Here is a 16516-nt window from a genome sequence, read left to right as displayed (position 1 = left end):
GACTTAATTATCACAACATCAGTGCACCTAATATTTTAATGTATTTATTCCCTTCATACAGATGAGTAAATGCTTGCATCTTTATGTGCCTGAACATGTTTAAAAAATAACCCTAAGAGGGTATTCAGAGTAGCTGACTTTAGACAACTATACCATGTTAGCTTGGCCATCACAAAGGAGAGAAACAGATGACTCCAGACATCAATTAACAAATGCAGGGGGTTTAGTGCTGACAACCATCCCAGAACAACTTTTTGTTTCCTCTGAATACATAGAAAGCCTTGGGAGAACTGCCTTCTGACTTAAACATCTCTGTTTGGTGTTGAAAATTAGAGAATGCAATTAATTTGCAATAAGTGATTTTCTCAAAATCTAATGGAATTTGTGGCTCAGTAAGAAATGCAAACTCTAAGTCCAAAATTAGTACTCTAACAATCAGGCTGTCCTTTGTTTAATGAAGGCTTCTTGTTTCTGAAAATAAAAGAAGATAAAATGCATTAATACTTTGCCGCTTCAAATAGCAAATCAGCTTTAAATCTGGTCCAAAAGGCATTTTTCCTTTGAGCTGGAGAAAAAAGTACCTTTTCTTTTGATTTCATGTTTATTGAAGCCATGCTCTGGAGTTGCTTAGTACCTACTAGAACTAAAAAATGTTTTTTTTTTCTAATAGTCATAATTTTATCATGACAAATTCATAACACTATGACACATATGACAATTTCATAACACTAAATGTCAGCAACCACCTAGTTTGCTTTTGTGTATTTATGAAGGAGATACTCCACAATATATGAATAACAACATAGAAGATAATTCCAGAAAATTATGTTACACACAGTGACCTTATAAATTCTGTTTAACAGTTGAAAAGTCTTACAAAACAGTTGAAAAGTCTTTCCCTTGGGATGGGGGCGGATGGGCAGAGGGTAGAATGAGAATGAGAATGAGAAAAATGCTGGCTACTGAACAAGATCATAAATAATTTGCACCTGACTTCAAAAAAATTTAACATTTGGAGTATCTGAAGTATTTAGGAAGAAGGAGTGCAAACTGAGATCATACCTAAAATTAAGAAAATTATTTTAGCCACCCAGCGCTTTCAAATTCCATCTTCAGTGTTCTCCACTTCCATAAATTTACCCCAACCCATTATACTTGTCTCAGAATTATAATATGAGAAAGCAGAATGGTTTTTTTCTTTTTCACACTACTTGAACTTTATAAGACAGCAACAGTGAAGTTTTCAGACTTCAAATCCACTTGAGCTTTCATCCTAACTATCAAGAAGAACCACCTCCTATAATGTCTTTATACATCTACACTAGACATAAACTTGGTATACTTTCTTATGACTGGATTCCTGTGCAGCTGGGTCACTCAAGATGATATATCCATTTCCACAGATGAACTAAGCACACAGGCACAGTTCTGTCAAATTTGCTACAGCACACGACAAAGAATCTGTAGTAGCTTTATGGTTTTTGTGTTCTCATTATGGGCTGTGGGAGGACAGAGAGTAACTAATCTGGCAAAAAGCCTACTGGTAAAAGTTCAAACCATTAAAAGTCTCTTAAAGAACTGGAATAACAAAGTGGGTTTGAGGATTCTTTTTCCTGTGGTAGCTCTTCAGGGCCTCAAGCCCATTTCAGCATTTTGTCAAGCCCTGGCCACAGAGCAAATGCCACCTATTAATCATATTAAAGCCAAGATGTATCGCTGAGGGTGATATATGAAACTTACTAACTGATAACTTTGTGCAAGTCCCTTAACCAAAGTCCTATTAACATTCCCTGCCTGCATGGTTTTATTTGGAGAAGGTACTTTGCAGTGTAGCTGCAGGTAGAGTAGCTTCATATATCAATTGCATTCGATGCAAATGTAATTGCAGTTCAGCAATGGGTGAAGGGAGTTAATTCTTGCATGGGCTGAATTTTGCTTAATTGCAACTTGGATTCAGGCAAAAGCTGTTTAAATTTCCCTAGAGAGTAAGAAAGGTATATTTTAATATCTTTTATTATCACAGTCCCTTTAGAACATTTCTCCTTTTGTTTATTTGGAGAGAAAAATCTACCATTAAGTGATTTGTTAACATATTAAAACCCTAGTTTGGCTGGCTCTCGAGCAAGAACGTAGGCTTCTATTATAACATATTGGGAGCTTTTAAACCAAAGCAATTCATAATAAATTTATTCAAATTGACACATTTCTGGTTATAATGTCTTCATTATTTCTTCAGAGTTATGAAACATGAATTATATCACTGTAACCACAACACTAGTCAAAGAAATCTAATTTTCTGTGAAGTCTGTTTGAACAGTCATCACGTAGCTCAAGGCATACATTCAATTATTTTCTTCTACTGTTCCTTATATTGGTGTTATTCCAAAGGCTATAGCAATATTATAACCTCATTACATCTAATTCTAAAAAATATTCTTACTTGGCAGGTTCTAAAAATATATAGCAACATAAAAAATTAAAAATAATTACTTCATTAAAATCTATTAGGCATACATTGAAGAGAAGTGAATTTCAGATTATTTTGTATATTTTGGACACTTTCTCTTTAATCAGTACATGCATTTTATCATCATAGCCAAAAAGCTAGCATATATTTTATTCAATTCAGATTAAAACAGAATTAAATTAACACAGCATAGAATTCCTGAATCATGAAAACAATTATTGAAATGATCAACACAAACCAAAAAAGAACTTTTTAAAGCTAAACAAAATGGTTCTCCATATCTTTTCTCTCTTCATTTATTAAACTATTTTAACAAGAATGAACTGAATTATAATTAAAAACAAAACAAAATAAAACAAAACAAAAACCCTCTGACAACCTCTTTTACAGTTTCTTAGGATGGAAAAGATTTTTTTTCTCTCACTTTGCTGTCAGAAATGAAAGCCCAAGCTGCAATTATTAAAGGTCTGAATTTGCATTTTTCAGCAATCCAGAGAAATTAGAGCAGGTATTGTTATCATCATTATAAAGTTCTTTGTCTATGGATATTCTAACAAAGTTGCTGGTCAGCTGTTTGTTAGGTGCCTTGCCAGCCAACAGATAATCTTATAGCAGATTAAAAAGAATGGCATATTAAAATTATAGCTTTGTGAAGTCATAGCTGTTCAATCCTCTACAAACTAAAGTAACTGGATGTGCTGCCTGGTGCTAGAAGCAAACAGAAAAATTGGGGAAGGTTAAAATAAATTAATGGATTTGTTTGTAAATAGCTGATAGCTGTGTCTCCTAACACAGTCCTCTTTCCCTCTAGTCCTTTTTGTTAAGGTAGCTGGCCCAGACAATCTCACAGAACTGAAACTCCCCTAGGCCAAGACCTCTCCATCTTACTGTATTTGGAACAGGGATTTAAGGATGAACATTAAAGCCATAAGACCTTGCTGGCCTAAACTAACAGTGACAAGGATTGGGAGAAGATCCCTTCTGAAGTGGTGGAAGGCAGTGTCTTCTCTGCCACAAGTCAGACCAATTTCGATAGCTCTTTGAGTAACTGAGCTGATAGAGGAAAAGAGGCAAACTCAACTTTATTCTATGACTGAATCTTTACAGACCTGCTATGGAACCTGTCCAAAACTAGCTCAAGCAGACACCCCCAGAAACAGTGTGTCAGTGTGTTATCTGCTGAAAGGGATCAGGAAAAGTGGAAGCCATGAAGTTTACTGTTCCCAGAGAGGGTTGAAGTATGCATCTTTTATTTCCATTTTCTCTTCCAAAGCACCTTCATTTGTATTATTTTTTGCTATGATCAGATATATGTGTATCTCTAGTTTCCACGTGGAGTCAGTCTGGAAAGGTGGAGTCCAGCACAGCATCCTTTGCTAAGTCTGGGCCCTGTTTGAAGACTGTTGCTGTAGTGGTTACTGTGGAAGACTCCAGTGGAGGGCTGCCACTGGCAGCTTTTTCCAGCCTTCACCCCAGGGCCAACCAACAGCCCGTGCTCAGTGTGCTACAGTGTGGAACGGGGGAGATGAAGTGAGGCAGTAGGTCCTCATACCTCTATGATCCTTTGGAAGTGAGGCAAAATTATATTCCTCTGCACAGGGAATCAACACCATGTTTGTTCCCTCATCCCACAGCACAAGGTGGGAGAACAGCTGGAAGACAGTGTCTGCTTTTGGGGCAGGTTCCCTCACCATCGCTTTGTCTACCTCTGGCAGGTGATGGCATGGTCCCTCTTCTAAAGCTCTTGGTACAGATTGCTGCAAGGGAGTCATGAATGTGCCAGAAGGGCCTCCCAAACACGAAAGGTGGTGTGATATTAGTCAGTCATTGTGGATAACTCTTCTGAGTCTGCTGAATAGATTTGGGCAAGATACTCTGACCTGAAAAGGTCTTCTGAACTGCTTGCCAGCAGTCAAATAGTGAGGCATTGCCATTGTTTCCAGAGTTCAGAGAATTAATGCATTTCCAGTGTCTGATCACTTCATAACATAAAGGGAACAGAAACAATTTAACAGCTACTGCAATTTGTTTTCATACTAGGATTCCATTTTTCAGGGAGCAATAGTGAGAATATATCAAATTGTTGACCCTTTGCAAGTGGGCTTCAACATAAACTAATTGTTGTGTAAAAAAATGAATTTTTGTTTACACTGCAATTTGTCCCTGAAATGGAGGCTCAATTAGAGTTTCAATGATTTACTAAAGACATTTTAAACATAATGTCCAAACAATGCTACATAAATTAAACATGATGTAATTGAGTGTAACACTAAGTGGCTCATCACTGTTGATTCATGTGGAAATCACTGAAATTCTACTGATCATTATGCATTCATTTCGTATTAATGTAGATACCATATGTGCTTCCATGGGGATTCTAGTGTTACTCAGCATTCATTAAGTTTTAATGTACCATTAAAAAGGCATCAAAAGACCCATCTAAAAACACTGCCACAAAGGTAGTTCATGTAAAGACAGTTAAAGCAGCATGTTTCACTTAAACATTGCAATACAAAGGAAGGTAACAATGAATCAGCAGAAACAGTTGAGGGAAAATAGTGTTTGATTACAAGCCAGACTAGAATGTCTGCACTAAAGGCAACACATTGCCTTGTTCCAGATTTCTGGCCAACTACTTGTATTTGCAGACAAAAGTACTTATCATGCAAGTACATGGTCTTTAAGTTGAATTTAATGAACAAGTATATATCATATCTTAAGGTTTTAAGTTCTTTTGTTCACTGGCCAGAGAACTGAAAAGACCACCTGTGAATTGGGTGATCACATCTATGAATAAATAAGACTTCAAAAGATTCTATTCAGCTCGATATTTAGTGCTTTAGAAGCATGGCACACAAACTTTTCTCTTGTACAGAATAGGTATATCCTGTAGGTAACTCTCAATAACAAATAGCAAAAGGAGACATTGAAAAAAATGTGTGTAAGAGAAAAAAATCCTCTTCCCAAGATATTGAGAGAAACAAAGCATAGGCATGTTCAGACCTACATATTGGCAAACCTCGATGATATATAGCTGATAAAATGGCAAAAGCGTGCAAGCCTCAAATGCCTATGGGACAACTCCTGATGTTATGTAAGGATATGAATGGCACAGAGCATGAATGGGGATTGATGAGTTAACATCTCTTTCAGGAAAAGCAGTGGAGAGTATTAAATTAGGCTAGCAAGTAGTTCACAACAGACAAAAAATTGTTTTACAGACAGTGTATCATTAGGTCAAAGAACTCCATGTCACACAGGAATGTGCCACTGTTCAAAATTTATGGGAGTTGAAAAAATAAGTTGCCAAGCTCTTGAACAAGACTATTTAAGACTATTAAATAGATAGAAATCATCTTCACTTTGGCATTCTCAAAGCTAAAAATCGTTGAAGTTTTAGCATCTTGGGGGTAAGTATAACTTTGTGTGTTTCATAATCTTATGTCTTTCCCTAAGCATATACTTTTGATCATTGTCAAAACCCAAATAAATAAATAAACCTAGTTTGACCCAGCATATTCTTCCTTTATGCTCTAAAGCTAGAGCAGCCTATTGCTTGAAGATACAATGATTAATCACTTGCATTCATGTAGCAACTTTTGTGTTGAAACATGGTTATGTCATCCTAATCTGTTTGGTTTTTTTTTTAGCTAAAGCAACCCCATTCCTTTAAACTCTCTTGACATGGTTTCTAAAGGTCTTGTTTTATTCTCTCACCCAAACTGCCTTCCACTGTTAGATAAGTAATCCAAAGAGTCAAAATTCTAAAATTCTGCTGCTTTTAACATCTTCATTTTTCACTTGGAGATTTGTTTGATTCCTGCTTATATTATTTTTCCCACTGATGATCAAGCAATTTATATTTCACAGCACCTCCAAATTATGTATTTAAAGTTATGTAATAGTTACACAAGACACACCACCTACTTCCTTTTCCTGACAATATGGTCTAGCAGACCCTTCCTTACACCTTTTTAGCCTTTTATCTTTAGTTGGCAGCAAAGACTATGTCTTTCATGTCTACTGAACTTCCAAGCACACCTGTCTAAAATACTTATTTCTTTAAATTTTCTTTAAAAGAACACAATAGCAGAGTTTGAATAAAATGAAAAAAATTAAAGTCACCATTCACAGGTAGAACCTTGCAGCCCATATCCCCCAGACCTCCCTCTCTTGGAGTTCCTTTTCCTGAGGGGCCAAGCCCTAGGTGAACTTGACATACAGAGCCTGTGCTTGTGTCTCATGGTAGCTTCTGTTAAACAGAACACAGTTCTCAACACAGCTCACAGTAGAGCTCAGGTAGAGATTATACAGATGTGGAAGAAATGGCCAAAACATGCTGAAAGAGCTGGGGCTATCAGCAGCTCAGCTGCCTTCTGACCATTCAGGAACCACCCTGGCACTAGTGCTGCTTTTGAGAAGGGTTAACAGTATGCTGATCCTTGACAGTGAGGCACCTACCTGTGCAGCTGCCTGGGTGCCCAGCTTGCTCCCAGTCCTCTGCAATTAAAAAAGGATGTTTTCTGCAATCTACTTCTTCAACCTTTGCTTCACCTCCTTGTTTCACTTAGGTGCTGAAGTTTAGCATTGCAGCAGCTTGCATTCATAGCATAGGGATTTCCTTTTTGGTACATGCACTTTGAAACTGCAGGTGGCCAAATCCACTTCAGTTAGCAGAATGCAAGTGTTTAATTAGCTTTTAGCAATTGAAGCAATGGAATAGTGTCTGCTGATCAGACCAATCCTGCTGTTTAACCGAAGGTGACCAATTGAACCTCCTTCTGCATTCCATCTCCCCATTTAGTTCAAGTATTTAATTTAGAAAACTGCAATCAGCTTAACTATTTAAAATATTTTTTTATTGTATTGTTGATAAATCAGCACTATATAAAGCCTTAAGCAAATGTGAAATAAATTCATTTTTTCTTCCTTTGCCACTTCAGATTAAGTGTTATAGTCTGTTAGATTGTAGTCTTGGTCAGGATCACATAGGGGGGATAAAAGGAAAGAGACATTACAAACAGGCAGACAGACCCATACAGCTATGGGGAAATTACAAAATTCTGAGTCCAGTTACAGTTTATTAAATATTTTTAAACTAGAAATATTTTAACCGTTAGTAAGTACTCTAGTGGTTAATGTACACCAGCACTAGCTCACTGAGTACACTAGCACTTGCAAACAGCCACTGTTGGCCAAAATTTTTTTAACAGCTGTTACAGGTTCTGTGAACTTAACTCTCCCTCTGCCCTAAGCTGATTGTATGCTTCAATTCCTTTACTCCTTTGGATGTTCATCACCACATACACAAGCCTAATTTTTAATATTCACATTCCTTAAACTATTCTGTCACTTGTGAAGATTTCGTTGGATATCTGGTTTTAGCAGGTTCTTGTTACTCTGGCTGGGATGACATCAAAAGTAGCATGCAAAGCAAAGTCTGCCCTGCTTAGTACTGAGAACAGCTGGTAAAATAGATGAAGAGGCTGAAGAAAATTTATTCCATCAGTCTGGAAGACTAGGAATTTTTGAAGAATGCATTCTAGTATTGTCTTAACAATGGCAGCTTACACATCATGTTTATTATTTGTATTAATAGTGACCCAACTCTCAGTCATTTCAATACTCTCAGAACAACTGGTACACTTTTTACTAAGGGTAAACTTAAGAACAAGCTTTCCACCTTACCCCTAAACTCCTGTTATAAGCATTGTTTGGGAATGCCCAGACACTCACGGAAACTAATGCTTTAGAAACCACCAAGCAGATTTGTTGAAACAGAAGACAGTTGTTCTTCACCCAGAACAGCTGCTATCAACAAAACAGCTACTAAAAATACACTCATTGTACAATCACAAACTGGCAACAAGCAAACATCACTGGCATTTGTGTATAATAACACTGCCATGTTACAGGCACAAGACTGTTCTCAAAGTTTGGGAAGTTCACAGAGGAATTAGCAATTTACATTCCAATTAAACTTTTTGGTATTCTTTTTGGCACGTGAGCTCTATTTCAGTTGGGAATGATACAGCCATTGTTATTTTTAGGTCCATACATGCACAATCACTCTGAAATAATACTAATAATACTAAGTTGAAATTTCCTTAAATTATTAGTGCCCTTTTTGCATACATTATTTTTCCTTTTCCCAATGTTAAGAGACTTTCTTCCATCACCATGTTGGCAAATGCGGAACACGCCAATCAAAAAAAGCAAAATTCCTTTTATCTCTACCTCTTTCCTTCTCCTTCCCCCTACCATTATTTTTTTTTTTTTTTCTCTTAACTGTCTTGAATAATTTAGGAATAATTTATTCCATTAACAGTTTTGGTGGTCTTTTCAAGGTGATGGAGGAATGTGAGAAATGTTTATCTCCTCTTTCCCTTAAACTCTAGCTGTTGTACTGCTAGTGAATGTGAGGTTTAATGCAGCTAAAAATGAGAAAACTGTACATCTCTTCCAAATATGCTCCTTGAAGACATAAACCCACCAAAATATAGTAAATTGCTTGTGTTAATAAGTAGGAAGAGATGTCAAAAAAGTAATGCAACTTTATGTACAATATATTGCAATAGACTCCTGACAAAGTTTCTGTGTTAGTTCCCATACCACACAGTTCTTTCAAGGAAGACAAAATGAAGTTAAGTATTTAAGTTTTTAGCAAGCATAGTTTCCCATACTTGCAAATTTCATGTCATTTAAACAAGGACACCTTCCCTCTCACAAAGCTACCTAATCAGAAATTTTAAAGAAAAAAACATCCACCTTAGCTGTGATTTCCAATTGGGATGTATAAAATAATCCCCCATAGAATGCCTGCTTTTAATTAGAAGCTGTGAAACATTTCCATTGATATTGCTACAGCTTTGCTTTATCACCAAAATAGACTTCATAAGCAATCTGTCTACAAGAAGTGGTATTTCAGCTGCGCCATCAGCAGCCAAGCACTAACAGAACACCACAGCTCCAGAACCTCAGACCATTCACACCACCCAGAGTTTTGTGCCCGATTGTGGCAGCTCCAATCCAAACACACCATTTCGACTTCAGCTTCACAGTTACACAGACAAATTAAGGCACATTCCCTTATGCAAAGAGCTCAGTTTGTTTGGCTACCAACCCACCTGCTTAGTCATTTACATTTAGTCTTTTACCTTGCTGTAGTTGTCCAACACCTCCTAGGATGCAGTCTGGCCAAGCATTCAAGGATGTACATCCTACTGCTCAACAGCACTTTTTACTTGTTTCTATTTAACAGAAGGATTGCAAACCTTTTGGAAACTTAAAATAGTATTCTAAGCAGCTCCAACTGAAAATGTTTGCTTTGGCTGGTAACAGCTACCTGTAATAAATGAAGTATTAGGTGCTGTTACGTGTGATACCATGCTTCTTGGTCCATATTCACATAATTTTCATGTCTTCTGTGGAGATCCTGATGTTGTATGTTACAATTACAAGTAGCTGGAAAAACTAGGGCACTGATTACTGAACGTACGTCCCAAAAATAGAGACACTGAGTGGTCAAACATCTTGCAGCTGCAAAGTATGAGAGCTCTTACCTTGGCCTTACAACCTTTAGTCACGTATTTCCAAAAGTTAACTGGTGATGCTGTCCCAGCAAAACTTCTCCATTCTCCAGTTACATCTGTAGTCTTAATTTTATTCTTCTGAAGAATAAATTTAACAATGTATCTTCTATAATTGCTAATATCATTTTTACTACCTCTCTTTGCTTTGCTAGCCCTCCTTAACTTGAAAGCCCTGGAGTGTGAACTGTGCACTGTGCTATATGGATACCTTCTGCTTCTTCAAAAGAACTGGTACCAGTAGGTCATAAGGCACCTTCACTGGGGCTTGCTGTTTTGTCTGGACAATTACACTGACATTTCATTTTCTTCAGTACCCTGACTTTCATTCCTATACATTTTGACTGCCATGCAAAAGCAAGGGGATTATAAGAGAATCTAGATATCTATATAAATATAATATATATATATATAAATCTATATAAATATAACCAGTTTCCTCCTGTTGGAAGACATCTGTGATACACATTGTCCAAACTGTAAGTATTCTTGAGCTCAAAAAATAGTCTGTTTACCCTGCATGTAAGGTATTCACAACAAAATTAAATGCTGTCTAGCTTGGGCTTGCAGTTACTAGAAACACTTACTTGTTACATGAGCAGAAATATTTTTATGGTTGAATAATGAATAAACACGTCAAGTTCATTAACAAGAGTTTCTCTAGTAGACTTTAATAAAAGAGTGTAAGAAAAAAAGCATCTGTAGAAATACAATAGCAAGATTTAAAAATATCATACATACACATGTTGGAAGAAGAGGGAAATAGAAAGTTTTGTTAAACAAAATCACCAGCTAGTAACAAAAAGTCTCATTGAAGAGTTTCACAGTAATATAGCACGTGTAGACATTTCAGTTAGTTATCAAGCAAGTTCAGTTACACAAAGAAGAGACCCTAAAATTCAAGCAAGATGGTTTTAATCTATGTCACATAAGATGATATTTGCCTTCAGGAGTTCACATGAAAAGGTAGTTCATTTTTAATTTATGGGACTAAGAAACATACAGTAGTACAGTTTTGTAGTCAAAATTAAAGAAAATAAAGTACAGTTAATTGAACTTTCCCCAAAACAAGAAAATGGACTTTGTTGATTTGTTTGAAAAAGTGAAACATCACATATATTTGTATTAACACAGATGGAGATTAAAAAAGCTTTATGAAATAACTTTGGTCACCTTGGCAGAGAATACCAACATTTGAAAAAAAACCCTGTTACCCCCACATACCCAAAGTACAAGGAAGAGACTCTTTTCAAAGTGCATCCCCTTCTCTGGCAGTTACAGATCAGCATAGTGGATAGGAATGCCTAAAACACAGACTCCACATATCACAGTGAGCACAGACTAGAATCCAAGGAGCAAGTTACAATTTTCAAGTCTATCTCTCAAGACACAGCGGAATCTAGAATGTAAGCCCCCGTTAGAAACTAGAAATCTGTATCTTCTATCTCACTATTTTCAAGTGAAGGTTGAAAATTTCTTTTGCAGTCAGACCCTGAAACAGATCTTTTGAACTACCACGTGAGCTTCCCCCACCCTCGGAATGAACTCTCGACTGGAGGCAAGAACAAGGAAAAGATGGAAGTGGTAACACACATTGACAAGGGACTAAGATACAGGAGAGAAAACAGGAGAGAACAGCAATGAAAAAAATGTTCATCAGATCTCTTTATGAATTTTTATTTACTAAAACATTCATTAAAGGGTTTCAGCATTAAGTTAACACCATAACTTGAAACTGGTAATTGACTCTGTACTAGGAAAGTAATTAGACGTCTTTGAGATTATTGCACAAAAACCTGGCAGCAAACAATTTGAAAATGCACATATAGATCAGTTTCTGAAACTGAGTTACATAATGTTTCTAAAGTACAAAATATATATTGTTAAAGAATAGAAACTAAATACAATTGCTTAATTTTAAATCAAGTCCAGCAAAAAAATATTTTAATATGGCAATAATTGCTGCATGCATCCCTAATGTAGCTATTTCATCATGAATGTGATCATATTTCCACCCCCTCCCCAAAAATGTATAATCTTTACAAGAAACTCAAAATAGATAAAATATAACATGAAACATTTTCTTTTAATATATATTCCCATTTTGGTATTTAATGCTTAATCTATAAATAGATGTTCTCTGATACAAGCATGATTTATGTGTTTTTGTGCCGTTTTAAGATTAAAATATTTTGTAGGAATAAATCCAAAGCAGTTCATTTTTTAGTCATACTTGTAGTGAAAAAAATATTCTATTTCATAAAGTATCAAAACTGGAATTTGTTTTGCATTAGTAAGTGACTATATGCTGATGACTACTTAAAAATATAATTAGTTCACAAAAAGTATTGCTTATCTGATGCTAGGTAAATACTATATACAGATATTTAAAGAACAGTTAAGAAACATCATGTAGTGCTATTGTTAAGAAAAGGTTTTGAATAGTACAAAAGTTTCCAATAATTTATGTCCTGATTTTTTGTGTGTGCGCGCTACCAGGAAAAAAAAATTACAGGAGAGTAAAAAGAAAAAAAAAATCAAAATACATATCCCAATTACTCTCTGCTAAAGGAACAAAAACATCTATTTTTTAAGACAGAAACAAAGTATTGCATTGAATTAAGATTTCTACTAATTACAATTTTAATTTACTGAAGTAATATGGAGGCAGCATGTGGTAGATTTAAGTTCATACAATCTGTTAAAGTAATACACAATCGAAAATTAATTATTTGATTTAAAACTTTTAGCTTGCTTCCAATCTGTAATTTCAGCACAGTGCTACGTATTGTTCAGTCTTGAAGGCTAAAATCAAGAATCTTCAGTTCTGATTCTATCATAAGCAAAGTTCACCTACACCTCGTCTTAAAACTTCTTAGCAGCATAGTCAGCTTTATAAAGAGAAAAAGGCAAAATATTACTATAATTTACATATTCTAATAATCTTTTCAAGGCATCAAAAGACCCAGCCTGACATTTTTATAAATGTTGACAAAAATATATTAACATATACTTGCATTTACACTTCCAAAAATTTGTAGTTAGTATTAAGTTGGCCTATGAAGCAGTAGTAAAGTGCAAAATATTTGGTATAATATCTAGGGATTAGCCTTAGCTTCTGTAGAATACAAAGGATTAAGCCTGGCTCTTCCATTGACAGCTATGGTGTTTGATGGAGGACCAACCTGGAGGCAGGGTGGGGTAAAAAAAAAAGAAAGAAAAAAATATTAAAGAAATGTCAACCTAAATTTCCAGATTTTTATTTCTCTAATATGTTACACACTGTTACTTCATTTAGTGTTTTTCTCATCCCAATGGAAGACCTCCTATATGATTTCTTAACTAAGCATATATTCTACAGAAGTAGAAACAGAAGACATTACTTTAGAACATATTTTATCCTGACTAAAAATTTCATGTGTAACTATTCAAAAGACACATAATTTTTAGTCCTTCTCCACACCTGGTTGCAAAGAAGTACTTGAAAAAAACATCACTAAACCAAACATTTTTATTAAATGTTGAAAAGACCCGATTTCTTAATAAATCTTCTAAAACTTCTTTATACCTTGGTAATGTTTTCTATGAGAAGCAAACCATCACTTTTAGCACAGATAGCCAAAGCCTGATTTTCAGTGGAACTGCATAATCCAACAGCTCCAATTGGAGTAAATGGGAGCTGTAGATGCTCCACAGCCATAAGAACCACATACCACAGCACACGGTTTACTAAACACAATGAAAACATTCTCAAGAGAAAAATCGTTAAAAAGAAACCTCACTTGACCCTTTTTAGGTTAGTAATTACTGAGGCCTCTATTGAACAGGAAAGACCAGCAACACAAAAGGCCACAGATCTCAGCACTACATACAACGTATTAAGTAAAACAGAGGGTAAAAAAATTAAAGAACTTGGCAAGTGGTGCCAGGATTTTATTTTTCAAATGACTCTCAGATCTGCAAGGAGAGAGTGTGTGGTAAGAGGTAAAAAGAGAAGCAAGCACCTGACAGACATCTCTCATTATTCAAACAGATAAGATTATTACTCCTTTTCCTGACTGCAGCATGATACTGGAAGCTATGAGGTGTATGCATTCTGCAAGTCCTCTCAATTCTCAAAAGCACTTTTGGGTGCAAATAACTTATTGATACGAAATGCTTCATTTCCTTGTCCTACTGCGGCCAGTTCTCTGTGTTAAACATAAAATGAGACCATGTTTTTATTAAATTTGCTGTAGGCCAAAAAAATCTCTTTCTGCTGTCAGACATACCTGTACCACAGCATATGCACTCTGAGAGTGAAAAGAACAGCATGTACGATTTTATGCTTGGCAAAACTTCAGTGAGTTCTTCACTGCATTTTGTTTGTGTTCCAGGGGTTTTTTTAAGCCTGGTTCAGATTTCTGTGCTGCAGACTGCCTTTCTTTATGGTTACAGCTTCTTCATCATTATAATTTCTTCTTAAAAAGTACAGCCCTTTCATCACCCCAGTCTCAACATGTAATTTACTGACAAAGCACATCTCCCACCCACAAAAGAGAAAAGGAGGGGAAAACCAATTTCAGTCATTATCTCTCTCCTTCCTTACCCATGCCATTCTTGTACCTAGACTGATAAAAACTATATGGGTCAATGCTAAACTAAGAACATTTCTATTAAAAAGAATGAATAAACAAATGATGTGTTATATTTTTCAAAATGTAATTATGCACTAGAAAAAAAAATTCTTAAAAATATACACAAATAAAATCCAAACAGTATTTCTGGTAGAACAGATTTTACCTACAACAGATTCTGAAAAATCCAGCATTTGCTTAATCTTGTCCTGTTTGTATTATGATTATTGACATGTAGTTAGAAGCAATTCTACAGTGTATTATATACCATTTTTACTGACTAGAGATCAAACGCTACTTGAGCATGCTCGCAACTTTTCCAGGAAACCCAGTCTTCCTATTCACCATAGAAAGGATGGGAGATTTACAAGCCTCAGAGAGGCTCTTGCACTACTACACTGAAAAAAAATCTATGAAATGGAATGTTCCACTATCTGACCACTTACGGTGAGATTCTGACCCCAGAGAATCAAAGACTTCCATAAAACAAACAAAAATGTCCTTTGTATCCACCTACCACACATCACTGGTTTCTTTCAAGAGGAAAAGGGAAGGAAAACAAAAAAACACTGATTTTTCTTGACCTTCTGCAATGAAAAATTATTCCTCAAAACAGAATGCAAAATACTAATGTGAGGTCAAGAAAACTTTGTGGGATTATGATTGTCTGGTTGCTACCTTAAAACAGCGCAGATTTTAGAAATGTGACTGTTTTACACAATGAAAGATATGTAGGTTAATTTCAGGAGAGAAAGTTTGTAACCAGAGTAGGGTGAGGGAAGATGGTCCTTCCAGGACTGTTGACAAAACATTGAGAGATATCTTAGTTATGATGCCTAACAGATTAAGGACCTGATAAAGTCTAATAAATAGGAAAATAGCCTTCAGAACTGTGTGTTATCTGCCTCCAAAAGTTGCAGCCACTTCAGGTCTAGAACAAAGCTGCTCAGCAGGTTTGTAAAGCCATACCATTTCAAACCGTGTAAACACACACAAGTCAGATTTTATGGATGAGATACTTAACTGATAACCTAGAGATTTCTATTTCATTTCAGGAAGATTTTGATTACATTTGTACTGTAAGAAAATACAGACATTTGAAGCTCTGTGGGTGCATTCACCAGTTTATTCTGCAAAGTTGACCCTCTTCCCCACCTCCCTTCCCATCTTTAAGAGACCTCGTGGCAGCAGTATGTGCCAAAACTAACTGCTTTTAGAATCAGGCATTAGTATGGTAATTTTGAAGGAAGTACCATGAGTTCTTTGTTTTGGATGCAATGATGAAAACTCACCCTTTTCAATTTGGCAGCAGCTTCTCCAGAGCGGATTGCAGCCAGCAAGCTCTGGTGGATCTGTTCGGGGTCAGCGCGCGGGAGCGTCATCGCGGTTTGTCTCTTAGTGACAGGGTGTGGGTGGTCAGGGGAAGCACCTGACTGCGCCTGACTCTTCTGCTCACTGTGCACATGGCTGCCTTTCTATAAAGGGAGGAAGTGGAAGGAAAAGAAGCCAAAAAATTTTAATCTGAATTAGTTATAAATGGAAATCTGAATCAACCTGGCACAAGGGCGCATAGCAAACTGCTGCCATTCTAGTGTTTGCTTGGTTCAAGATTTCTGAGATCAGCCACACTTCCAGCATAGCACATAGTTTCTCTCAAGTAATTATGCCAACAAAACTTTATCTTTTCATTCAAGTGTGCTTGTGGCATGACTATTTGAAGGCGAATGGATCACACCATTCAGAATTAAATTTAAGAAACCAACACACAGAACTATAAAGAACAAATCGTAAGTGCTTCAAACATAAAAATAAGTACTACACAGGATAAATGACTATTTAATTTA

At 36.0% G+C, this 16516-nt stretch overlaps 1 protein-coding gene across 27 annotated transcripts in view; it reads right to left on the bottom strand.

The window, feature by feature from the left end:
* Positions 1–10697: 10697 nt before the first annotated feature.
* COBLL1 (cordon-bleu WH2 repeat protein like 1) overlaps positions 10698–16516 on the bottom strand; it is a 79139-nt gene continuing 73320 nt past the window's right edge. For all 27 annotated transcript variants that reach the window (XM_086896826.1, XM_086896818.1, XM_086896817.1 and 24 more), the window contains 2 exons: positions 15965–16147; positions 10698–13241 (listed from right to left, as the gene is read on the bottom strand). In XM_086896826.1, coding sequence (XP_086752952.1) covers positions 13155–13241; positions 15965–16147 — 270 coding nt within the window. In that variant the 3' untranslated portion in view covers positions 10698–13154. The remainder of the gene's footprint in view (positions 13242–15964; positions 16148–16516) is intronic.

The sequence above is a fragment of the Cyanistes caeruleus genome, chromosome 7 (genome assembly GCF_971803275.1).
Source record: "Cyanistes caeruleus chromosome 7, bCyaCae1.hap1.1, whole genome shotgun sequence".
NCBI lineage: Eukaryota > Metazoa > Chordata > Aves > Passeriformes > Paridae > Cyanistes > Cyanistes caeruleus.
This window is presented reverse-complemented; position numbering and strand designations above follow the sequence as displayed.